The sequence below is a fragment of the Pan troglodytes genome, chromosome 11 (assembly GCF_028858775.2).
Source record: "Pan troglodytes isolate AG18354 chromosome 11, NHGRI_mPanTro3-v2.0_pri, whole genome shotgun sequence".
NCBI classification, from domain to species: domain Eukaryota; kingdom Metazoa; phylum Chordata; class Mammalia; order Primates; family Hominidae; genus Pan; species Pan troglodytes.
In genome coordinates this window covers 100,462,942-100,488,098 of record NC_072409.2, presented here as the reverse complement: position 1 = coordinate 100,488,098, position 25,157 = coordinate 100,462,942, and the positions used below count along the sequence as shown (strand labels likewise).

At 42.0% G+C, this 25,157-nt stretch overlaps 1 protein-coding gene across 11 annotated transcripts in view; it reads left to right on the top strand.

Moving 5' to 3' along the window:
* Positions 1 to 5,260: 5,260 nt before the first annotated feature.
* The window catches only part of SNAPC3 (small nuclear RNA activating complex polypeptide 3), a 40,224-nt gene continuing 20,327 nt past the window's right edge, over positions 5,261 to 25,157 (top strand). For 6 of the 11 annotated variants that reach the window (XR_010148973.1, XR_010148978.1, XR_010148974.1 and 3 more), the window contains exons 1-3: positions 5,296 to 5,855; positions 6,568 to 6,645; positions 16,183 to 16,267. Coding sequence is in view for 2 of the 11 variants with exons in the window: in XM_054658716.2 (XP_054514691.1) it covers positions 5,542 to 5,855; positions 6,568 to 6,645; positions 16,183 to 16,267 (477 nt within the window). In the remaining 9 variants the exon portion in view is untranslated. Of the gene's footprint in view, positions 5,856 to 6,567; positions 6,646 to 16,182; positions 16,268 to 25,157 lie in introns of all 11 variants that reach the window. The other 5 variants (XR_010148972.1, XR_008537248.2, XM_528547.9 and 2 more) reach the window with 2 other exon arrangements.

The window sequence follows — 25,157 nt, the reverse complement described above, 5'->3', positions numbered from 1 at the left end:
TTATTATTTTGAGACAGAATCTCGCTCTGTCGCCCAGGCTGGAGTGCAGTGGCGCGATCTCGGCTCACTGCAACCTCCACCTCCCGGGTTCAAGCAATTCTCCTGCCTCAGCCTCCTGAGTAGCTGGTACAGGCGCCTGCCACCAGGCCCAGCTAATTTTTGTATTTTTAGTAGAGACGTGGTTTCACCGTGTTGGTCAGGCTGGTCTCGAACCACTGACCTCATGATCCACCCGCCTCAGCTTCCCAAAGTGCTGGGATTACAGGCGTGAGCCACTGCACCTGGCCGAGAGTTATTAAGAAATTACTGTAGGCAGATAGAGAGGAAAAGGGGCCCTTGGGGAGTTTTGGTTTTTAAAGCATCTCCGGAAAAATTTCTTGTAAAGCCCCGGCTCTTAGAGCCAGGCCGGCAACCTTTGATATGCAAATGCAGGGCATTAGAAACTGGGTCCACCCAACATGGTGATTCCTGCGGCCTTCTTGCCCTTGCCCCACATGTTCCTGGCAACATGGCCGCCCCACATATCTCCACATGTGTAGAACATTCAGAGTGCCCTGCATTTGCATCTTAAAAGGCTAGGATGAGAGGGCCAGCTTTTTCTGAGGGCTACGTGAATGACATGCCTGGTCAAACCAATCCCCTGAGCCCTATGCAAATCAGATATTGCCTTCTCCAGCCTCTGCATATATACCTGGCTGGTATCCGTGGCAGGTGGCGACCTCCTCTTTCGGCTTTGGAGCCCCCCTCCCCCTGTCTCTCTACTGGGGACCTTCTTCCTTCTGTCTCCTGCCTTCCTTGCCTATTAAACTCTCCGCTCCTTAAAACCACTCCATGTGTGTCCATGTTGCCGGCATGAGGACCAAGAACGCTCATGTTCCTCCACTCATCTGAGCCGTATCACTTGGGAAACAGCAGGTGCAAGGAGTTCACTCTGACTTTTCTTCTGTTTCTTAAAAGCAGGAGATGAAATTCCCATGTGAAAGGTGTCCTCCCTATACCCAGAAGGAAAACATCATTCTTATCATCAAGGACAGGAAGTTGGGGCTAAGGGAAATCTGTACAAACCAACCTTGTTAAACTAACTCTTAGCTTTCTAGTCACTTCTCCACTCAATTAACTACCGTATCCTTGTATGCTTTGCCTTGTCACACTAACTCTTTATCCAATTCAGTTTATAAGGGTTCAATTGTAACTGTTTCTTTGGGTCTTCATTTCCTTATGAAGGATCCTATGCCACATAACACTTGTATGAAATTAATTTGCATGTTTTTCTCCTGTTGCTCTGTCTTATGTCAATTTAATTCTCAGGCCCAGCTGAAAAATCCTAAGAGAGTAGAAGTAAAATTTTGCCTCCTTTACATAATGGCAAATACAGGAGAGCAGATGGCCTCAGCCCCAGTAGCTCCAAGTCACTTGACTTCTATCTTCTCCATTTTCTGCCTTTGCTTGTTCAAACTCTTGCCTCTGTTCCTTCTAACTCTTCCACTGGCAGGAACGGTCTGTGTCTAGGACACATTGTTAGGTCCTTAGAATGGATAAAGGGCTTCTTGGTTTATAGATAAAACCCCACAGGAGGATTCCGATTGGCTCTATTTGAGACACTTGATCATCCTTGGACCAACCACTGTGGCCAGATTGGGAATGGTTCTATGACTGGCAGCCGCAGGAGGATCAAAAGTAGTAGGGAAGGTCAGCTCTAATAAACAATACTAGGCTGACAAAAACGATAGATATTTCCTACAACAATGTACTGATAAAAACCAGGGCTCCAGCTGGGCATGGTGGCTCACACCTGTAATCCCAGCACTTTGGGAGGCCAAGGCAGGAGGATAACTTGAGCCCAGGAGTTCAAGACCAGCCTGGGCAACATGGTGAAACCTCTTCTCTAAAAAAATAAAAAAATTAACTGGATGTGATGACAGTGTACCTGTAGTCCCAGCTACTCAGGAGATTAAGATGGGAGGATCACCTGAGCCTGGGAGGTCTACGCTGTGTCACACGCGTCAGTATGAAGAGACTACCAAACAGGCTTTGTGTGAGCAATAAAGCTGGGTGCAGGCGGGCTGAGTCTGAAAAGAGAGTCAGCAAAGGGTATGGAATTACCATTAGGTTTTTTTTTTTTTTTTTTTTTGAGACGGAGTCTCACTTTGTCGCCCAGGCTACAGTGCAATGGCGCAATCTCAGCTCACTGCAACCTCTGCCTCCCAGGTTCAAGCGATTCTCCTGCCTCAGCCTCCCAAGTAGCTGGAACTACAGGCACCCGCCACCACGCCCAGCTAATTTTTGTATTTTTAGTAGAGAAGGGGTTTCACCATATTGGCCAGGCTGGTCTCGAACTCCTGATCTTGTGATCCTCCTGCCTCGGCCTCCCAAAGTGCTGGGATTATAGGCGTGAGCCACGGCACCCAGCCTATCATTAGTTCTTATACGTTTGGGATAAGCGGTGGAGTTAGGAGCAATTTTTTTGTGGGCAGGGGGTGGGTCTCACAAAGTACATTCTCAAGGACAGGGAGAATATTACAAAGTATGTTATCGCAAGGGCGGGGAGGGTGTATCGTCATACGGTCAATTGATCAGTTAGGGTGGGGCAGGAACAGATCACAATGGTGGAATGTCATCTTTTGTGGTTCTTCAGTTGCTTCAGGCCATCTAGATGTATACGTGCAGGTCACAGGGGATATAATGGCTTAGCTTGGGCTCAGAGGCCTGACAAGCTGTGGTGAGCCATGATTGTGCCAGTGCGCTCCAGTCTGGGTGACAGAGCAAGACACTATCTCAAACAAACAAACAACAACAAAACAACCAGAAGGCCGGGCGCAGTGGCTCAGGCCTGTAATCCCAGCACTTTGGGAGGCAGAGGTGGGCGGATCACCTGAGGCCAGGAGTTCTAGACCAGCCTGACCAATATGATGAAATCCCGTCTCTACTAAAAATACAAAAAAATTACTCAGGTGTGGTGGAATGCACCTGTAATCCCAGCTACTCAGGAGGGTGAGACAGGAGAATCGCTCCAACCCAGGAGGTGGAGGTTGCGGTGAGCCAAGATCGCACCATTGCACTCCAGCCTGGGCAATAAGAGGGAAACTCTGTCTGAAAAAAAAGAAAGAAAGAAAAAAAAAAAACCAGAGCTCCTATGGAAACACAATAACTTTATTTAAAAATTGGTAAAGAACTTGAATATACATTTCCCCAAAGAAATATGCAAATGGTCAATAAGCACATGAAAACGTGTTCCATCAATATAATTAGGGAGATGCAAATAAAAAGTCATGAAACACCATTTCACACTCACTGACACGGTTATAATAAAAAGTTCAGATAAGTGTTGGCAAGGATGTGGAGAATCCTGCTGGGGAGGGGAGTAAAATGGGACAGCCACTTTAAAAAAATCTGGCAGTTCCTCAAATAGTTGAAAATAGAGTTCCATAAATACAGAAATCCCTTGGTATCTGCAGGGTGGACTGTTTCTAAGACCCCTGTGGACTCCAAAATTGGCAGATGCTCTTCTTGCAGTCAGCCCTGTGGAATCCGCCCATAGGAAAATTCCTCTTATCCTCAGGTTCTGCAACCTGGGAATACTGTAATTTTTCATATGTGGTTGGTTGAATTGGAGGATGCAGAACCCACAGATAGGGAGGGCTGATTGTATACTACTGGGCACATGCCCAAGAGAAATGAAAACGTATTTGCACAAAAATGTGTACATGAATGTTCATAGCAACGCCAAAAGGTAAAAACTTTTTGATAAATAAAATGTGGCATATACATACAATGCAATATTATTCAGCCAAAAAAGGAATGAAGTACTGACACATACTACAAAATGGATGAACCTGTTACAGGTGGCAGGTATCCAAGTTACTAGGGCAAATCTGTATGGGTCTGCAGCAACTTCAGTTCTTGCCTCCTCAGAAGAAAGAATTTGACCGAGGGGCAATAAGGCACAAAAAGAGACTGAGGCAAGTTTCAGAGCAGGAGTGGAAGCTTATTTAAAAGGCCTTTAGGAAAGAAAGGAAAGCACGCTCGGAAGAGTCCCAAGCTGTCACTGAGGTCAACTGTGATATTGACCTCGATCCTAGTACTTTATAGGCTGGCTCCTTTCCCATGATTCTTCCCTTAGGGTGGGCTGCCTCCATGCGCAGTGCCCTCCTTACCCTTGGGAAGTGAGCACAGCGCAATATGTATGAAGTTGTATGCGTGCCCATCTGAGGCTTTCTTCCCTTTTCCGATAGAGTCCCCCTGAAAGGTCATACTCCCCGATTTTGTCTCTTAATGCATATGCCCAGGAAGTTGCTTCTCCCTGTCACCTGCATTCAACGAGCACTTTAGTGCAACAGGTGTGGGCCATCAGGAAATGGCCTCTCCCTGGCACCGGCTGCCAATTTATCACTTTTAGAGGCAATGTGATAAATGCCTAAGCATCACCCCACATTCCTAGTGGGTGAGGGAAGAGCCCTCTCCTGCCCTGCTCATGCTTAACTACCTGTAACAAACCTTGTAAACATTAAGCCAGCCACCAAAAGACCATATAATTCCGTTTATATTAAATGTCCAGATTAGTTAAATCCAGAGAGACAAAGTAGGTTCTTGGTTGGCTAGGGCTGGAGGAGTTGGGAGGATCAGGGGTGATAGCTAAAAAGTACAAGTTTCTTCTTTCGAGTGGTAAAAATGCTCTCAAATAGTGGTGATGGTTGCCCAAGCCTGTGAATATACTAAAAATCACTGAACACTTCAAATGGGTGAATTATATGGCATGTGATTACAGTCTAATAAATAAATAGTATGTCCTGCTGTATCCTTCAGGGCCTCTGAGAAATGGAGAGAGCTCCATCTGAAGCCAGACTGAGTTCCGATCCTGCTTCTATTTTCCCCGCAGGTAAATCCTTCCTCAACAGCAACACGGGGTGATACGCCCTATCCGGAAAGGTTGTTGTAATTTTTAAAAACATTAAAAACATACATTAGGGTTAATCATGTAGTGTGTGATACACAGACGCTCTGAAACACTACTGCACACGCACACGAACATGGGGCCTCTGCGGAGGTTGTGAAAGAACCAGATCCGGAGGGCTGGTCGTGTCCCTGGTCTCGGCCCTCGCCCTACTTGTTTCTTAGGCTCTAAAGCAAGCAGGCAGCAGAGCAGTCCTTGAACCCCAGTCAAGAAAAAGCCCTGCACCCCTTAGTCCGAAAGCCGCAAGGAACGGGGCCTAAGCGCCTGGCGAGGCCGCCCTACCGGGCAGAGACAGTTGCTACGTAACTCGGGGACCAGAAACCCAGCCCCACCCGCTGCGGTTAACCCACAGCCGCAACGGTTCCCGTACCGCCCGGGTCGGAGAACAATGCCGCGCCCTGCACGTAGAGCCTCGCGGTGCCGCGCCCTGGGGCGGGCCTGCCCATGGCCTGCCGGGAAATGTAGTTTCTGATGCCCTGCCCGCGCCGCCTCGCCGCTCGCCCGCCGGGCGCCCCAAGCAACTACAACTTCCATCACGCTCTGCGAGGCCTTGATCTGCAGGCTTTTGCAGGGAAAGGAGTGGGGCGAACATGGCTGAAGGAAGCCGAGGTGGCCCTACGTGTAGCGGGGTGGGTGGCAGGCAGGACCCAGTCTCCGGCAGTGGCGGCTGCAACTTTCCAGAGTATGAGCTTCCCGAGCTAAATACGCGCGCTTTCCATGTGGGCGCCTTTGGGGAGCTGTGGCGGGGCCGTCTGCGCGGGGCCGGGGACTTGTCGCTGAGGGAGCCGCCGGCATCCGCTCTGCCTGGGAGCCAGGCAGCTGACTCCGACCGGGAGGATGCCGCGGTGGCCAGGGATCTGGACTGCAGCCTGGAGGCGGCGGCTGAGCTGAGGGCGGTGTGCGGGTGAGTGCGGAGCAAAGGGGCTCTTGCAGCTTGGGGTCAAACAGGGTGCAGCCTTGCTCGTGCGCTCCTCTGGGACTCATCCCTGAGAAGGGCCTGTGGTTTAGACCTGGGCTAGGAGTATTACCCTTTAAAGCTTTCAACCCGCTGGAGCCTTCCTGGGATACCAGAAGTCCTGGGACCCGAATGCACAGTTTCTATGAGTTGGAGCAAAGGGACAAGACAGCTGCATCAAAGACTAGTTTTTCCATTTGCTTATTCTAAGAGTGCTTGTTAATAAAGAATAGCAGTCAGGGCAACAGCGACGTGTACCTGCCATTGACAGACACTTTGACAATGGAGGAACCTGAGTAATAGTGAAGCTGCGGGAGACTTCATCAGAGGAGTGTTAAAACCCCGACTAACTGGTTTCTTTTGGGGACCTTCCGGGTATTCTAATACTGAAGTATTTCTTAAAAGTGCCTTATTTGGGGATGAAAATATAAAAATAACTTTAATCTCTTTCTCCATTTAACAGTACTGGCTGCCTTCATCGGCCTTTTCATTATAAAATATAATCACAGAAATCGTTGTCTTAAGTTCTGGCCTCTCTGAGCCGCCTGCTGGATTTTATCTGACTTCGTAATTCAGTAATGTATTTAGGAAAACAACCCTAACTCGCTGTGAACCAGATGCAGAGTCGACCTTAAAGTATTGCTTTTCCTTTTTGTTTTAGCCTTGATAAACTGAAATGCCTTGAGGACGGTGAGGATCCAGAAGTCATTCCGGAGAATACTGACCTGGTGACTTTGGGGTATGGAGGACTTGGTTTTTATGACCTATTTATTTAAACATTTTTTCAACATTATGTTTTGAAAAGTTGAAAGTGCAGTATTGATTGTTGTCTGTATACCCACCCCTTAAATTCAGCTGTTCTTAATATTTGACCATATTTACTTTAGCCGTGTGTATGGGATGCCTGCTGTGTGTTTTTTCATTTTGCTATCCCCCATTCAGTAAGTTAGACATGATAATTTACCCGTAAATACATAAGCATATAGCTTCTAAAAGTATCATTCTCCTACATAATTATTGTGGTATTATTATACCTAAGAAAACCGTAAATACATAATCTGTAATATTCAGTCCATATTCAAACTTGTGTTTATTTTTTAATATTTTTGAATGTTTGTTTATAGAGGTAATCTACTTAGATCTGGGGGGCAACCTAAATACTCTGACAGTGTTTTTCAAACTATTTGTGGTGAAGGACAGTTCTTGTTTTTAAAAATTTTTAATCTTTGACAGATTTATACTTTGATAAAATACTATAAAAAGAATTACTAGAAAAATGGAATTAAAAAAGACAAACACAATATAAGTTCAAATTTTTAATTAAATTCAGTAGACAAAATTATTCAATGATAATGGAAGTTTCTAAATGCTTACTGTCATTTTCTGTACAGACTGGTTAACAAATAGGTCATAGATGAATTCTGGTCTGCCTACCACTCTTTGAGAGGCATTGTTGTGTGATAATATAGAGAAATTGTGCATGTAATAGTGAAATTTATAATTTCCAATTTATAGTCCACTTATTTCATACTACCTCAGCTATGTTCTGTCGTTCTTGATCCTACGCTATTATCCCCCTCAAATATTCAGGCAGTCATTTCAACTCTACTTGGGTTTTCTTTCATAATAACTGCTAAATCTGTTCCCCTGGTCCCTACTGCTAACTTTTACAGCAGCAACACCTGGAGCACTATGCAAGGTTCTTAAGTGTCTTTGATAAGTACAGTCATTTCTCCCACTGATTTATCCATCATGCTATCGCCTGAGCATGCCATTTTGCTTAAAAATGGTCTATGGCCCTACATCTCCTATATGGAAAAATTTCAAACTCCTTAACTAGACATTTGAAGCCTTCCACATATATCCCAAATTTGCCTTTCCAGATTTATTTTCAACCACTTTCTCTTTCAGATGGCTCAGGATGCATGTGGCCTCTCTCCCATCTGAAACATACCACTTCTATGTTATGTTATGTTACGTTATTTTTTTGAGATGCAGTCTCACTCTGTTGCCCAGGCTGGAGTGCAGTGGCGTGATCTCTGCTCACTGCAACTTCTGCCTCAGCCTCCGGAGTAGCTGGGATTACCGGTGCCTGCACCCTCGGCTGCCTAACTTTTTTGCATTTTTTGTAGAGACGGGTTTCACCATGTTGGCCAGGCTGGTTTCAACTCCTGACCTCATGTGATCTGCCCAACTCGTTCTCCCAAAGTGCTAGGATTACATGCGTGAGCCGCCACACCTTGCCCATACCACTTTTTTAAAAGCCCAAAGATTCCTTTCCAGATTACCACAACCCATCTTTCCCTTAGGAAACAGATGCATTTATACTGCCTTAAACTCTTAACATTTCTAAAGTCCTTGAAGGCTCAATGAGAGTCCAAACTCCCATTTGTGTATTGTTCTCAAGCCTACTATACTGCCTTGCTCCAATTGGTGCTCTGTAACTATTGTTGATTGATTAGTTGTATTTGTCTAAAATGCACATCTGATTGTCACTCCCTTGCCTAAAACCTTTTGATGTCCCTTAGGCTGAAGTCCTGAGTCTGTAGTGGCTCACAAAGGCCTCTAAGGAATGGACCTTGCTGTTTTCATTTTGTTTTGTTTTTGAGATGGAATTTCACTCTTGTTGCCCAGGCCTGAGTGCAATGGTGCGATCCCAGCTCACGGCAACCTCCGCCTCCTAGGTTCAAGTGATTCTCCTGCCTCAGCCTCCCAAGTAGCTGGGATTACAGGCATGCCCCACCACGCTTAATTTTGTATTTTTAGTAGGGACGGAGTTTCTCCATGTTGGTCAGGCTCCATGTTGGCCAACCTCTCGTGATCCGCCCACCTCGGCCTCCCAAAGTGTTGGGATTACAGATATGAGCCACCGCACCCGGCCCGACCTTGCTGATTTTTTTTAAGCTTTCTCTCTGCAGTGTTCCAGCCACACTGCACTGTGTTTCAGTTCCTCGAATATGCTCTCTCACTCCAGGCCTTTGCCCAGAACAGTCATTCTTGCTTATCTCCTGGCCTTGTTGACTTCTACTCATCCTGCAAGTCTTAGCTAAAGGACTACGGACTCCATTTAGGTCATCTTGTATGCTCATGTAGCACCCTATGCTTCCCTATTGAAATGCTCATCACATCTGTAATATACGTGTTTAATTTTCTGTCTTCTTAGCTACCCTTGAAAGTTCCTTAAGTTACATCTGCCACACTCACTGCTATATTACCAATTCCTAGAACTGTGGTGCACAGTAGGGAGCCAACAAATATTTGTAGAATGAATGGAATAAATGAAACTTTCAGAAGACTCAGGAAGTGATTTTTAGAGATAGACTGAAAAAAGAACGTTGATGATAATCATATTAAAGCAGACTCTTTTTTGCTATAGTTAATAATGTATTCATTGATTTATAGTAATTTTGTTAAGCCATGTTAAATAGTAATTTTAAGACTGCTTAAACATTATTTCCCTTGACTACTTTGCACTAGTAGGTCAACTAGATCTCCTTGGTTTCTTCTAGTCCCTCCAAACAGGATTTGTGGGTAGAATTATATATAATCTAATGTAAATCAGTACGGTATTCTTCAACTGGGGTTATTTTGATATACTGTGAAGCTAGTGTATTTAATACATGACCATTGTTAACCTTAATGGTCCTGCCAAAAAAAATTAGACTTGTGGCCAAAGCCTAAATTTGTATTTCTATGCTTTATCTTTCTCTGAACCTTCCTTTTCCTCACCAATAATTTCACATTATTATATTATAAAAATAAAACATAAGTACATCATTTCTTTATTATGACATAAAATAAATTTCTGGTACTTTTTCTTTCCCACATCAAATGAAAGAGCTCATTTTATGCATATAAGGGACCAAAGGTAGTTGGTAGATATTGATTCTTCCTTGATACATGTTGCTCCCTTAATCTATAGCAAACTACATAGCTTTGGCAGTTTTGACATTTTTTTTGACTACTTAGTTGGTTTTAATTCCTAGGAATAGGAGAGATAATTGTTAATACATGGGTGCTGCTAAAACTTACTTGTCATTCCAAAAGCTTCAGCAACATCACTTATTTATTTGTTTATTTATTTATTTTTAGACAGAGTCTCACTCACTCTGTTGCCCAGGCTAGAGTGCAGTGGCTCAATCTCTCCTCACTGCAACTTCTGCCTCCTGGGCTCAAGTGATTCTTCTGCCTCAGCCTCCCAAGTAGCTGGGATTACTGGCGTATGCCACCATGCCTGGCTAATTTTTTATATTTTTAGTAGAGATGGGGTTTCACCATTTTGACCAGGCTAGTCTCAAACTCCTGACCTCAAGTGATCTGCCGGCCTTGCCCCAAAGGGCTGGTATTACAGGCGTGAGCCACGACGCCCAGCCCTTCAGCAACATTACTTTTAATACAATAGAAATTTTAGATTATTCTGCCCATCCCCCTCACTTTTGTGACCAAGAAAGCACTGTTTACAGGTCCAGGATGTACTGTTTAAAGGTTAACAAAGGGAACTTACAGAGTCCTGCAAAAACAAAAAACAAAAGAACCATGAAATTGGAGAACTCAAAACTCCTATTCCACCAAACCAACCACAAATGATTTTTTAAAAAAACTTAAACAGGGTGGAGTGCTTGAGGTCAGGAGTTCAACACCAGCCTGGCCAATATGGTGAAACCCCACCTCTACTAAAAATACAAACATTAGCTGGGCGTGGTGGCACCCGCCTGTAGTCCCAGCTACTCGGGAGGCTGAGGCAAGAGAATCACTTGAACCCAGGAGGTGGAGGTTGCAGTGAGCTGAGATCGCGCCATTGCACTCCAGCCTGGGTGACACAGCGCAACTCTGTCTCCAAAAAAAAAAAAAAAAAAAACTCTCAAACAGCTCTCATATATCTGAAGTTGGCTAGAATGACAGAAAAGAGCACCATCAAACTGGGAATCTTGTAAACTATCACTGTGCCCCAGATGTTACAAAAATGAGCAAGAGGAAATAAAATCTAACGAAAGCTTGTTGCAGATAATCAGGAAATAACTGTTTACACAGATCAACTTTGGAGACTACCTGTTTCCACTCGGAAACAGGTAAAGCCTGTAAGTCTAGCCGGTCGTGGTGGCGGGCGCCTGTAGTCCCAGCTACTCGGGAGGCTGAGGCAGGAGAATGGCGTGAACCCAGGAGGCGGAGCTTGCAGTGAGCCGAGATCACGCCACTGCACTCCAGCCTGGGCGACAGAGCGAGACTCTGTCTCAAAACAAAAAAAAAAAGAGAGAAAGCCTATAAGTCTATACTCCAAACAGAATTGAATATACTCAAATAAGCATTTGAGGGTATAAAAATGTTTACCTTGGCTTAGAATTTTTAAAACTATTAGCAAGAATGGAAATGATGACTAAAGGAGAAATGAAAAAAGAGTTGATGAAACAAAGGGAAGAAATGGAAGAAAAAGACAATTACCTCATAAGTGAATAAATTGTAAGATACCTAAGGGAAAATAGACTGAAATGAAAGCAAGAGGCAATGAAGAAAGGCATAAAAACAACCAAGAGAATTGAAAATGACAAAGAAAAAAGTAAGATGAATCCGAGAAAGTAGGGAATGGTAGGTAGATAGGCAAAGACATAATATTCATATTATCAGAGTCCCTGAAGAAGAAAAAGAAATGGAACATAATTCATGTTTAAAAACATAATCCCACAAAAGTTTCCAGAAATTGAAAAAAAAACTAAATCTAGAAAGGGTTCCCTAGGTACCTGGAAAAATTAACCCAGACTTACTGACTTTTGGGATATATTTTAGTACAACTATTAGATTTCAGAGATAAAGATGAAATCATCAAGTCTTCTGTGCAAAAAGAACATATAACTTACAAAGGCAAACTTACAAAAAGCATCACATGTTGAAAAACTGACATACAAAGCAAGGCAACATAGAGCAGTGTTTTTTTTTTAAAGCTCAATGAAGGTGTGAATTTAAGGATTTTTTATCTAACTGAATGTTCTCAAATGTCAAGGTTATAGAAAAAGAGTTTTCGACATACGAAAACCTGGGTAATTTCTGTACCTGCTGGCCATTTCTGAGGAATATACAAGAGAATGAGCTTTATCCAACCAATTGATGACTGGAAAATTCTCAGCAAAAGGACTAATACAGAGAGGATGAGGGTGGAAGATTTGTGTAACCGTTGGGTATTGCAACAAAGTACAGTATTGCAACTAAAATGATGGAAGGAGAAAAATGGATAATGTGGGGGCAATAGATGGGTTTTAAAGACTACTGCAGAGGAAAAAAAACCTGACACACCAGATAGTAAAGTGTTAAATAAGAAAATGGGTAACTATAGGATTTAAAAAATGTGAGTAGAAAGGTAACCAGTAGAACAATAATAGAAATATCAACTCCCCCTCAATTTCTAAAAATTAAATGGAAAAGAAGGGTATGCATTTCATAATGAAAAACAGCTATTACAACAAAATACAAATAATTAGAAAATATTGTGATAGAGTTGAGACCAAATACATTAGTCTTAAGCAACCTATTAAAAAAGGATTTTCAATTTGGCTTGTAAAACAAAAATCTTGGGGCGACAAGAGACACATCTAAAATAAAATGATTCAGAAAAGCTAAAAATAAAGGGTTAGACCAAAGTATACCAAGTAAATGGAAACAAAAATCAAGCAGGAGTAGTGATGCTGATATCAGACAAATAGTATTCAAGCCCCAAAGTATTACATGTGATAAAGGACACTTTTTAATTTATATCTTATGGAGGTACGTATACATAAAATTTGCTCCCTGCTAATGAGAACTGTATGACATGTTCACAAAAATTGATTATGTATTAGGTCACAAAGGAAACATCAATGACATTCATAACATAGAATATTACTAACAGGTTGCGTGCAGTGGCTCATGCCTGTATTCTCAACACTTTGGGAGGCCAAGATGGAAGGATTGCTTGAGCCCTCGAGTTTGAGAACAGCCTGGGCAAGATAGGGAGAACCTGTATCTACAAAAAATAAAAACAATTAGCCAGCTGTGGTGGCACACACCTGTGCTCCCAGCTACTCAGGAAGCTGGGGTGGAAGGATCACTTGAGCCTAGGAGATTGAGGCTGAAGTGAGCCGTGATTTTACCACTCCACTCCAGCCTGGGCAACAGAAAAAGACCCTGTCAAAAAAACAAAAAGAAAATAAATTTCCAGCTCAGAAAACAAAAAAAGAACAACAAAGTAAGTGAAAAGAAAAGACTAGAAAGGAAATAATGATGATAACAGAAATCAATGAGGAAAATAATACTTTTTGTCCCAGCAATCCCATTTCTAGTAATTTGTACCAAAGGTACCCCTCCAACAATATGAAAATACATGCGTTCAATACTTACTAGTGATGTTTAGCTTGTTTCTGTCTGCTTGTTATTCCTTGAATTATTGTTTGTAATTGCAAAATATTTGAAATACCTTAAATATACAGACGTAGGAGAGGAGAGTGTTGAATATGCTATGGGAAATCCACACGGTAATATTTTGCAGCTAGAATAAAGGATGAGGAAGGATTAACTCAGAGTAATTTCCAGTACATTCTATTAAGTGAAAAAAGCAAAGTCCCAAAGTATATGCCACCTTTCATGTAAGAAAGGTGTGCCAGGTGTAGTTTATTGGCTCTCATCTTCAAATTTACCTCTTTTTCCTGCTCTGTAAAAATGGACCTTGGCCTTTTAAATATTTTCTTTTGCCAACTAGCACATCCTTAAGCTTTGTCAGTGAAGGGCAATGGAGAGACTTCTCAGGAGTCTCAAAGGTTTTGCTTCCTGATCTGATGTGCTGGCTCAGCAGGATCCTGCAGTGCACACAGCTTCCCCAGTGCCCAGCTCCTGCAATACACTGCAGTCTGAAGCACCCCGCGCCCAGCAGCTTTCCTGCCAACCCCATTTCCCTCCACAGCTCCCCTGAACAGGTTTTCCTAGTGCCCTTGAGGGTGGATTTCCAGCAAGTTCCACTGATGCAGTACCATAGCAACTTCTTTCTCCAGCTCGTCTGGATCTCAGTCCAGGAAGAAAAAAGGACTTCCTTGCGCTCTTTCTCAGCCCTAGGGGTTGGGTGCTCCTTCTGTTTGCTATTATCCTATACTTTAGTGTTCCCTTTTACTGCTTCGTTGCCAATCCCTCATTATTCCAATCCTTTGTTAAAGTTATTGAATCCTTAACCTTTGTTCAAATTGCTGTTCTTTTTTTCTTCCTAATTGAACTCAGATTGATACAGGAGATAACAGAGTATACACAAATATCTGTTTATTTGACCAAAGGAAATGGAAAGGATAAACCAAAACTATAGAGACTGATTGCCTGCAGGGGTGGGTGGGAAAGGGGTGGAAAGAAGGGAGGGAATGGGAACAGGTTAGTAGGAACAAAGAGGGAGTGACACTTTTGACTCTTAGGATCATAGTGATGTGTCACATATTTTTCACACACCCCAAATGTAATCAGACAATTAAAACCAACTAGGATGTAGGGGGAACCCAAAACTGAATTCAAAAACTAAAAAATAAGGCTAGTTGTATTACGGATGTGTAATATAACGCCACTGAAAAGGGTGGGGAAGAAAGAACTAAAGTCTATATTAAAGCCTGTCTTCTTTTTTTTTTTTTTTTTTTTGAGCACTTCATGAATTTGCATATCATCCATGCACAGGGGCCGTGCTAATCTTAAATATATTGTTCTGATTTTTAAATAATAAAATGCTACCAAAAGCGTATCTTGATATAATGTAAAGGTGAAGACAGAACTGTTTATAATTTGGTGTTTCTCACAGGGGTATAGGTTAGCAATTCTGTAACTATTTTATGTATTTACTAGAATTGAACAAATCATAGGTTGCCGACAGTGAAAGCTGGATTTCTCACCTGTGGAGAAAGACGTTATAAACAAGGAAATGTTAAAGGCTAAAATGAATCCTGTGGTTTTAGTTTGGGATCAGAAGTATCAGTATAAACTCATAGTTTTAAATGTATAACAGTAAAATACAGAAATACAGATATTTATACATGTATAGGTTAGTATACATACATATATTTCCTGCCTATCTCAGCTGAGAGGCCTAGAAGCAGTGACTCCAGTAACAATGAGAACGCCTAGAACCCAGATACTGGTCTCTAAACACCTTTTTCCAGTAAAGGAACTAGGGCTCTTACAAGTGGTTGATTCCAGGGACGAGACAAGAAAAATATAGGATGGGCCTTGAGCATCTTGTGGTGCCGGAAAGTAAGGGAATATTCAAAAAATAAAAAATAATTTTAAAAAGGAGAGGACTTGCTGAAAGAACGGGAGCTCCTAATGATAAAGCTGTACCAATTTGAACAACAAAATAGTGATAGTATTAGATTTTAACCCCAGAATAAAACAATTATCTGTAGGTTCATACTAATAGAAATGATGAAATAAACAGATGGGAGGAAAGAGGCAGGTCTTCCTCAAAATATAATTCCAATGAATAAATGTAGAAGATCCAATGAATAAATGTAGAAGAAAGTAAAGACAGAATTGCTATTAGGCATACAGCACAGTAATAAATGTTGCAGACATAATCTATCAGTGAATGCTAAAATTCATGGGTGAAGTTTGAGGAGAAACAAGATTTGCATAGTGTCAAAGTATCTCCCCCAAAATATTTACCAAGTTCATAGAAAATAAGGTGTCTTTCTGGTGCAGGAACCTGGCAGACAGAAACAAGCTAAACATCACTAGTAAGATGTCATATTAATATCATGAACATCTTGATATGATATAATGAGAAGGGCATCATTGTAGTATTCTTACCAAAATGCTAAATTTATTCCTATCATGAAGAACTAGCGGTCAAACCCAAATTGAAGGACATTCTATAAAATAACTGATTAGAGCTCTTTGAAATTGTCAAGATCATGAAAGATAAGGAGAGACTGAAGAATTTTAACAAACTCAAGGAGACTAAGGAAAAATAACAGATGCCATGTGGGATCCTGGATAGGAATCTGGAACAGAAAAAAAAAACGAGTAAATTAAAAATTGTGTGAAATTTTAAAAAGGCATATAGCTAATAATATTGTATAAGAATTTATTTCCTGTTCTTAATTGTCTCATGATCAAGTAAGATGTTGACATAAGGGAAGCTGAACAAGAGATAGAAGGGAACTTTTTCCTGCTTTTGCTACTTAAAATTAGTTCAAAATAAAAAAACTTGAATGTTAAATATGTTTTTGAAGCCCGAATAACGAATGTTGAACTTTGATTTTTTTTTTTTCTTTTACATCTACAACAGGGTTAGAAAAAGGTTCTTGGAACATCGGGAAGAAACCATTACAATAGATCGAGCCTGCAGACAAGAAACATTCGTTTATGAGATGGTAATTAAGAGTCTCATCTTTTTCACCCTTTTCTCTTAAAACAGTAAACCGACATTGGCTGAGGGTTAGTAATGACAGTATGGTAGCTTTATACTGGATATGCTTAGTTGAAAACAAACTAGAGAAACTCCTTTGAGTCTGGGAACTAGTGAGAGAAGAGGACCCTTAGAACTCAAGTGACCACATATTTGACTTTTTCAGATCTCTGCCTTTATTCTTGTTTGGTTTTATCTTGCTTTCGGTATTAAGCTAAATTTATGCCTTTTCACTACCCTATTTCTGGTCTTTTTGTTCTGCTCCTGATTTTGGTTTAACCACATTCTCAATCCTCATCTATTATCTCTTGTGTAAAACTTTGGGAAAATTTAAGATGATGACTCTTGAGGAATTAGGAGCTAGTAGACACGATAGGTTCAGAATCAATGTGCTAGGCACTGTGCTGGCACTTGATCATGCATACGGGCACCTATTGTCTCTCCCACTTATTTTACTTTTATTGTGGTAAAATTTACATAACATAAAATTTGCCATTTTGATCATTTTAAAGTGTTCAATTAAGTGGCAATAAGTACATTCACAATGCTGTAAATCATCACCATTTCCAGAACATTTTCATCATCCCAAACAGAAATTCCATACCTGTTAAGCAATAACTCACCAGTTTTCCCTCCTGCAGCCCCTGCTAACCTCTATTCTACCTTCTTTCTCTATGAATTTGCCTATTCTAGATATCTCATGTAAGTGGAATGCTTTTTTGTCCTTTTCTGTATGGCTTTTTTTTTTTTTTTTTGAAACAGAGTCTCGCTGTGTCGCCCAGGCTGGAGTGCAGTGGCGCCATCTCGGCTCACTGCAGTCTCCGCCTCCTGGGTTCAAGCGATTCTCCTGCCTCAGCCTTTTAAGCAGCTGGGATTATAGGTGTCTGCCACCATGCCTGGCTAATTTTTGTATTTTTAGTAGAGACGGTTTCATCATGTTGGCCAGGCTGGTCTCGAACCCTTGACCTCAAGCAATCTGCCTACTTCGGCCTCCCAAAGTGCTGGGATTACAGTCGTGAACCACAGCACCCAGCCTATGGCATATTTTACGTAGCATAATGTTTTATAGGTTCATCCATATTGTAACGTGTATTAGAACTTCCTTTTTATGGCTGAATAATATCTATTGTATGTATACACCACGTTTTGTTCTATTTATCCGTTGATAGACATTTGGGTTGTTTTATCTTTTGGCTATTGCGAATAATGCTGCTATGAAAATTGGTGTACAGATATCTTTTTAAGTCCTTTTTCATTTATTTTGCGTCTGCCCCTAGGAATGGAATTGATGGATTGTATGGTTAATTCTGAGAAACCTGTTTTTCATAGCAATGATACCGTATTACATTCCCATCAGTAATGCATGAAGGTTCCAATTTCTCCATGTACTTGTGAACATGTGTTTTCTAACTTTTTTTAATAATAGCCATCCTTGTGGGTGTGAAGTAGTATCTCATTGTGGTTTCGATTTGTATTTCCCTAATAACTAGTGATGCTGAACATCTTTTTATTTGGTTTTTGGCCATCTGTATATTTTCTTTGAAAAAGATCTATTAAAATATTTTGTCCATTTTCAAATTGGGTTGTTTATCCTGTTGAGTTATAAAGAGTTCTTGGCCGGGTGCCATGGCTAACGCTTGTAATCCCAGCACTTTGGGAGGCCGAGGTGGGTGGATCACCTGAGGTCAGGAGTTCCAGACCAGCCTGACCAACATGGCGAAACCCTGTCTCTACTAAAAATACAAAAATTAGCTGGGCGTGGTGGCATCCCCCTGTAATCCCAGCTACTCGGGAGACTGAAACAGGAGAATTGCTTGAACCTGGGAGGTGGAGGTTGCTGTGAGCCAGTATCATGCCACTGCACTCCAGCCTGAGCAACAGAATGAGACTCTGTCTCAAAAAAAAATTAGCCGGGTGTGGTGGCAGGCACCTGTAATCCCAGCTACTCTGGAGGCTGGCAGGACAATCACTAGAACCCAGGAGGTGGAGGTTGCAGCGAGCCCAGATTGTGCCATTGCACTCCAGCCTGGGCAACAGGAGTGAAACTCTGTCTAAAAAAAAAAAAAAAGAGTTCTTTGTATATTCTGGATACTAGACCCTTACCATATAAGTAATTTAAAAATATTTTATCCCATTCTATATGTTGTCTTTTTACTTACTTTTCTTTTCTTTTTTTTTTTTTGAGACAGAGTTTTGCTCTTGTTGCCCAACCTAGAGTACAATGGAGCAATCTTAGCTCACTGCAACCTCCATCTCCCAGGTTCAAGTGATTCTTCTGCATCTGCCTCCCGAGTGGCTGGGATTACAGGTGCCTGCCACCATGCCCAGCTAATTTTTGTATTTTTAGTAGAGATGGGGTTTCACCATGTTCGCTAGGATGGTCTCGAACTCCTGACTTCAGGTGATCCGTGCGCCTCGGTCTCCCAAAGTGCTGGGATTACAGGCGTGGGCAACCACAGTCAGCCTTTTTACTTTCTTGATACTGTCGCTGGATGTACAAAAGTTTTTAAATTTGATGAAGTCTAGTTTATCTTTTTCTTTTGTTGTCTTTGCTTTTGATGTCATACTTAAAACATTGCCAGATGCAGCATCATGAAGATTTTCCCATATGTTTTCTTCTAGGAGTTTTATAGCTTTAGCTCATAAGTTTGTCTTTGATCCACTTTGAGTTGATTTTTATATATGATGTAAGGTAAGGGTTTGATTTCATTCTTTTGCATATAGCTATCTATTTTTTGCAGACTGTCCTTTCCCTAGTGAATGATCTTGGCCCTTTTGTCCAAAGTCAGTTGACCATATAAGTTTCATTGTTACATTCTATTGGTCTAGATTCTAACCTAGAACCTACACTGTTTTGATTACTTTGGCTTTGTAGTAAATTTTGAAATCAGGGAGTGTGAGTCCTCCAACTTTGTTCATGTTTTTCAAGATTGTTTTGACTATTCAGAGTCCCTTGAAATTCCCTATGAATTTTAGGATGGGTGTTTCTATTTTTGGAAAAAATGCCATTGGGATTTTGATAGGGATTGCATTGAACCTGTAGATTACTTTGGGGGAGTATTGAGATCTTAATGATATCAAGTCTTCCAATCCATGAATGAGATTTCTTTCCATTTATTTAGATATTTAATTTCTTACAGCAGTTTTTTTTTTTTTTTTTTTTTGAGACGAAGTTTTGCTCTTGTTGCCCAGGCTGGAGTGCAATGGTGCGATCTTGGCTCACCGCAACCTTCGCCTCCCGGGTTCAAGCGATTCTCCTGCCTCAGCCTCCTGAGTGGCTGGGATTACAGGTGCGTGCCACCATGCCCGGCTAAGTTTTTGTATTTTTAATATAGATGGGGTTTCTCCATGTTGGCCAAACTGGTCTCCAACTCCCAGCCTCAGGTGATCTGCCTGCCTCGGCCTCCCAAAATGCTGGGATTACAGACGTGAGCCACCGTGCCCAGCCTATCAGCAGTGTTTTATACTCTTTATGTATACAACCCTTTCACTTCCTTGGTTAAATTTATCCCTAAATATTTTATTCTTTTGGAATGCTATTGTAAGTGAAATTGTTTTCTTAATTCCTTTTTTTTTTGAGACAGTCTCGTTCTGTCACCCAGGCTGAGTGCAGTGGCACAATCTTGGCTCACTGCAACTTCCGCCTCCCGGGTTCGAGTGATTCTCATGCCTCAGCCTCCTGAGTAGCTGGGACTACAGGCGCCCATCACAATGCCTGGCTACTTTTTGTATTTTTAGTAGACACAGAGTTTCACCATGTTGGTGAAGGTGGTCTTGAACTCCTGACCTCAGGTGATCCACCCACCTTGGCCTCTCAAATTGCTGGGATTACAGACGTGAGCCACCGCACCCGGCCCTGTTCCTATTTTCTTTAGTGTTTTTATCATGAAAGGGTGTTAGATTTTGTCAAATGCTTTTCTGTGTCAGTTGAGGTAATGATCTGGTTTTTTTTTTTTTTTTTTGCCTCATAATTCCATTAGTGTGGTGTATTATATTGATTGACTTGCTAATGTTAAATTACCCTTGCATTTTGAGGATAAATAAATTCCACTTGGTTGTGGGATTCAATAAAAATTGTAATCATAAAAAGTACCTTTTCTTATCATAACTGAATGACATTAGAAATCAATAACAGAAGAAAAATTGGAAAATTCACACAAATTAAACACATTTGACAAAAGCCTTTTCATATGCTTCTGAATTTGCTTTGCTAGTATTTTGTTGAGATTATTGCATTCCTATTTATAAAGGGATATTGGCCTGTAGTTTTCCTGTAGTGTCTTCGTCTCACTGTGGTATCAAGATAATGCTGGTCTCATAGAATGAGTTAGGAAGTGTTTACTCCTTTTGAAATTTTGTGAAAGAGTTTGAGAAACTCTGGTATTAATTCTTTTAATGTTTGGTAGAATTTACCAGTGAAGTCATCTGGTTCTGGGCTTTTCTTTGTTGGGAGGTTTTTCATTGCTGATTCAACCTCCTTACTTGTTACAGGTCTATTTAGATTTTTTATTTCATTTTGAATCAGTTTTGATAGTTTGTATGTTTCCAGGAATTTGTCCTTTTCATCTAGGTTATCCAATTTGTTGGCAAACAGTAGTTCATAGTTTTCTCTTCTAATCCTTTTTTTCCTGTAAAATCAGTAGTAACGTCTCCACTTTTACTTCTCATTTTAGTAATTTGAGCCTTCTTTTTTCTCAGTCAGTGCAGTAAAGTTTGTCAAATTTGATGTTTTCAAAGAACCAGCTTTTGTTTTTATTGATTTTTCTGTATTTTCTATTCTTTTTCATTTATCTCCACTCATCTTTATAATTTTCATTTTTTTTGCTAGCTTTGGGTTTAGTTTATTCTTTTTTAATTCCTTATCTAGTTATTGAGATTGTTCTTTTATATAAAGTTATACAGCCATAACTTTTTAAAATCACTCTTTTTACTACATCTCCCTAAATTTCCTATGCTGTGATTTTTGTCGAGTGTTGTTAAATTTCCACATACTTGTGAATTTTCCAATTTTTCTCCTGTTATTGATTTCTAATATTCACTTAATGATCAGAAAAGTTATGTTTATTACTTTAATTTTTTTTAATTTAAGATTTGTTGGTGTATCCTGGAAAATGGTTCACATGCACTTGAGAAGAACCTGTATTCAGCTGTTGTTGTTTGGAGAGTTCTTTGTATATCTGTTGGGTCTAATTGTTCCCGTTGTTCAAGTCTCCTGTTTCTTTATTGATCTTCTATCTAGTTGTTCTACCCGTTATTGAAAGTAGGGTATTAAAGTCTCCAACTATTACCATAGAACTGTCTATTTCTTCAATTCTGTTGGCTTTTGCTTCATATATTTTATTTTACTTGTGTTTTTTGAGATAGGGTCTTGCTCTCTTGCCCAGGCTGGAGTGCGGTGGCGCCATCACTGCGCATTGCTGCCTCAACCTCCTGTGCTCAAGTTATCTTCCCACCTCCACCTCCCGAGTAGACAGGACTATAAACTTGCGCCACCATGCTGAGTTAAGGTTTTGTATTTTTTGTAGAGATGGCGTTTTGCCGTGTTGCCCAGGCTGGTCTTGAACTCTTGGACTCAAGCAATCTGCCCACCTTGGTCTCCCATGCTTCTTATGTTTTAGAGTTCTGTTGGCTGTATATAAGTTTATAATTGTATATATCTTCTTGCTGGATGGCATCTTTTGCCAATATATAATATCCTTCTTTGTCTATTGAAACCTTAAAAAAAATTGTTTTTAGAGGTGGGGTCTTGCTCTGTTCCCCAGGCTGGCCTCAAACTCTTAGGCTCAAGTAATACTCCCACATCAGCTTTCTGATAGCTGGGACTACAAACACATGCCAAAACATCTTATTTTTCTGTAACTTAAGGATTACTTTGTTTTTTTTGAGACAGAGTCTCACTCTGTCACCCAGGCTGGAGTGCAGTGGCCCGATCTCGGCTCACTGTAATTTCTGCCTCCTGGGTTCAAGTGAATCTTGTGCCTCAGCCTCCCGAGTAGCTGGAACTACAAGCACCCACCACCACACCCGGCTAATTTTTGTATTTTTGTAGAGGCAGGGTTTCACCATGTTGGCCAGGCTAGTCTGGAACTCCTAACGTCAAGTGATCCACCTGCCTCAGTCTCCCAAAGTGCTGAGATTACAGGTGTGAGCCACTGTGCCCAGCCAGGATTACAATTAAATCTTAAAATTGAAACAACTTACTTTTAATTATACACAGTCCTCAGCCTACTGTGGTTTGACTTAGGATGTTTTGACTTTATGATGGGTTTATTGGGGCCTTAAATGCATTTTCCACTTGTGATGTATTTTATTTATGGGGTCTATTGGGGCATAATCCCATCATTGTTGAACATTTGTGTCAGTTTTGTTTCTATAGTATTCAAATACTCTGCTTCCACATCTTTGTCTGTCCCTCTTTGGGTTGTCACAGATTATATCTTTATATATTGTGTGTCCATTAACATAACCTTGTAAGTATTGTTTAATCCATTTATTTTGCAGTCATATAGGAAAAACAGAAAAATCGTAGAGGAGTGAGTTACAAACCAAAAGTACAATAATACTGGCTTCTATATTTACCTGTGTTGTTCCCTTTAGCAGTATTCTTTATTTCTTCTTATGGCTTCAATTTACTGTCTAGTGTCTTTTCATTTCAGCCTGAAGAATCCTCTTTAACACTTCTTACAGGTCAGGTCTGCTGGTAGTAATTAATTCCCCTAGCTTTTGTTTATCTGCAAATGTCTTAATTTCTCCTTCATTCCTGAAGGATAGTTTTGCCAAATACAGAATTCTTGGCTGACGGGTTTTGTTTTTTTTCTTTCATGGGTTTAAATATGTCACCCAAAAAAGAAAAACAAAAGTAAAAAAATTTAAAAGCTGAACACAGTGATGGGTTCCCATAGTCTCAGTTACTGAGAAGGTTGAGGCAGAAGGAGCACTTGAGCCCAAGAGTTTGAGGCCAATCTAGGCTACATAGATAGATAGATTTAAAAAATCAGGGCCGGGCGCGGTGGCTCACGCCTGTAATCCCAGCACTTTGGGAGGCCGAGGCGGGCAGATCACGAGGTCAAGAGATTGAGACCATCCTGGCTAACACAGTGAAACCCCGTCTCTACTAAAAATACAAAAAATTAGCTGGGCGCGGTGGCGGGTGTCTGTAGTCCCAGCTACTCGGGAGGCTGAGGCAGGAGAATGGCATGAACCCGGGAGGCGGAGCTTGCAGTGAGCCGAGATAACGCCACTGCACTCCAGCTTGGGCGACAGAGTGAGACTCCGTCTCAAAAAAAAAAAAAAAATTGGTCAGTCAATCCATCCGTCTATCTGCCCATTCTCTGGTTTCTTAACCTCCATGGTTTCTGATGAGAAAACTCCTGTTAATCTTATTGAGGAATCTGATTTTCTTTAAGTATTTGGTTTCCTTTAGCTGACTGAACACATTTTTAAAGTTGATACATAATGATTGTACAAATTTCTGGGGTACTCGTTGAGCACATTTAAGTCAGTTGCTATAACGTCTTTTTTTTTTTATTTAACATTATTATTATTTTTTTAATTTCATTTTCTTCATTTTATTTCATTTATATACCCTAAAGTGGGATGACTGAATCATGTAGTAGTTCTACTTTTAATTTTTTGAGAGACCTCCATATTGTTTTCCATAATAGCTGTATCAATTTGCATCCTTGCCAACAGTGTGCAAGAGTTCCCTTTTCTTTTTTTTTTTTTTTTAGTATTTATTGATCATTCTTGGGTGTTTCTCGAGGAGGGGGATTTGGCAGGGTCATAGGACAATAGTGGAGGGAAGGTCAGCAGATAAACAAGTGAACAAGGGTCTCTGGTTTTCCTAGGCAGAGGACCCTGCCGCCTTCTGCAGTGTTTGTGTCCCTGGGTACTTGAGATTAGGGAGTGGTGATGACTCTTAAGGAGCATGCTGCCTTCAAGCATCTGTTTAACAAAGCACATCTTGCACCGCCCTTAATCCATTTAACCTTGAGTGGAGACAGCACATGTTTCAGAGAGCAGGGGGTTGGGGGTAAGGTTATAGATTAACAGCATCCCAAGGCAGAAGAATTTTTCTTAGTACAGAACAAAATGTAATCTCCTGTGTCTACTTCTTTCTACACAGACACAGCAACAATCTGATTTCTCTATCTTTTCCCCACATTTCCCCCTTTTCTATTCGACAAAACCACCATTGTCATCATGGCCTGCTCTCAATGAGCTGTTGGGTACACCTCCCAGACGTGGTGGCGGCCGGGCAGAGGAGCTCCTCACTTCCCAGAAGGGGCGGCCGGGCAGAGGCGCCCCCCCACCTCCCGGACAGGGCGGCGGCCGGGCGGAGGCGCTCCCCACCTCCTGGACGGGGCAGCTGGCCGGGCAGGGGCTGCCCCCCACCTCCCTCCGGGATGGGGCGGCTGGCCGGGCGGGGGCTGCCCCCCACCTCCCTCCGGGATGGGGCGGCTGGCCGGGCGGGGGCTGCCCCCAACCTCCCTCCTGGATGGAGCGGCTGGCCAGGTGGGGGCTGCCCCCCACCTCCCTCCCGGACAGGGAGGCTGGCCAGACGGGGCGGCTGGCCGGCGGGGGCTGCCCCCCTCCTCCCTCCCGGACGGGGCAGCTGGCTGGACGGGGGCTGCCCCCCACCTCCCGGACGGGGCGGCTGCCGGACGGAGGGGCTCCTCACCTCCCAGACGGGGCAGCTGCCAGGCGGAGGGGCTCCTCACCTCCCAGACGGGGCGGCTGCCAGGCGGAGGGGCTCCTCACCTCCCAGACGGGGCAGCTGCCGGGCAGAGGGGCTCCTCACTTCTCAGACGGGGTGGCTGCCAGGCGGAGGGGCTCCTCACTTCTCAGACGGGGCG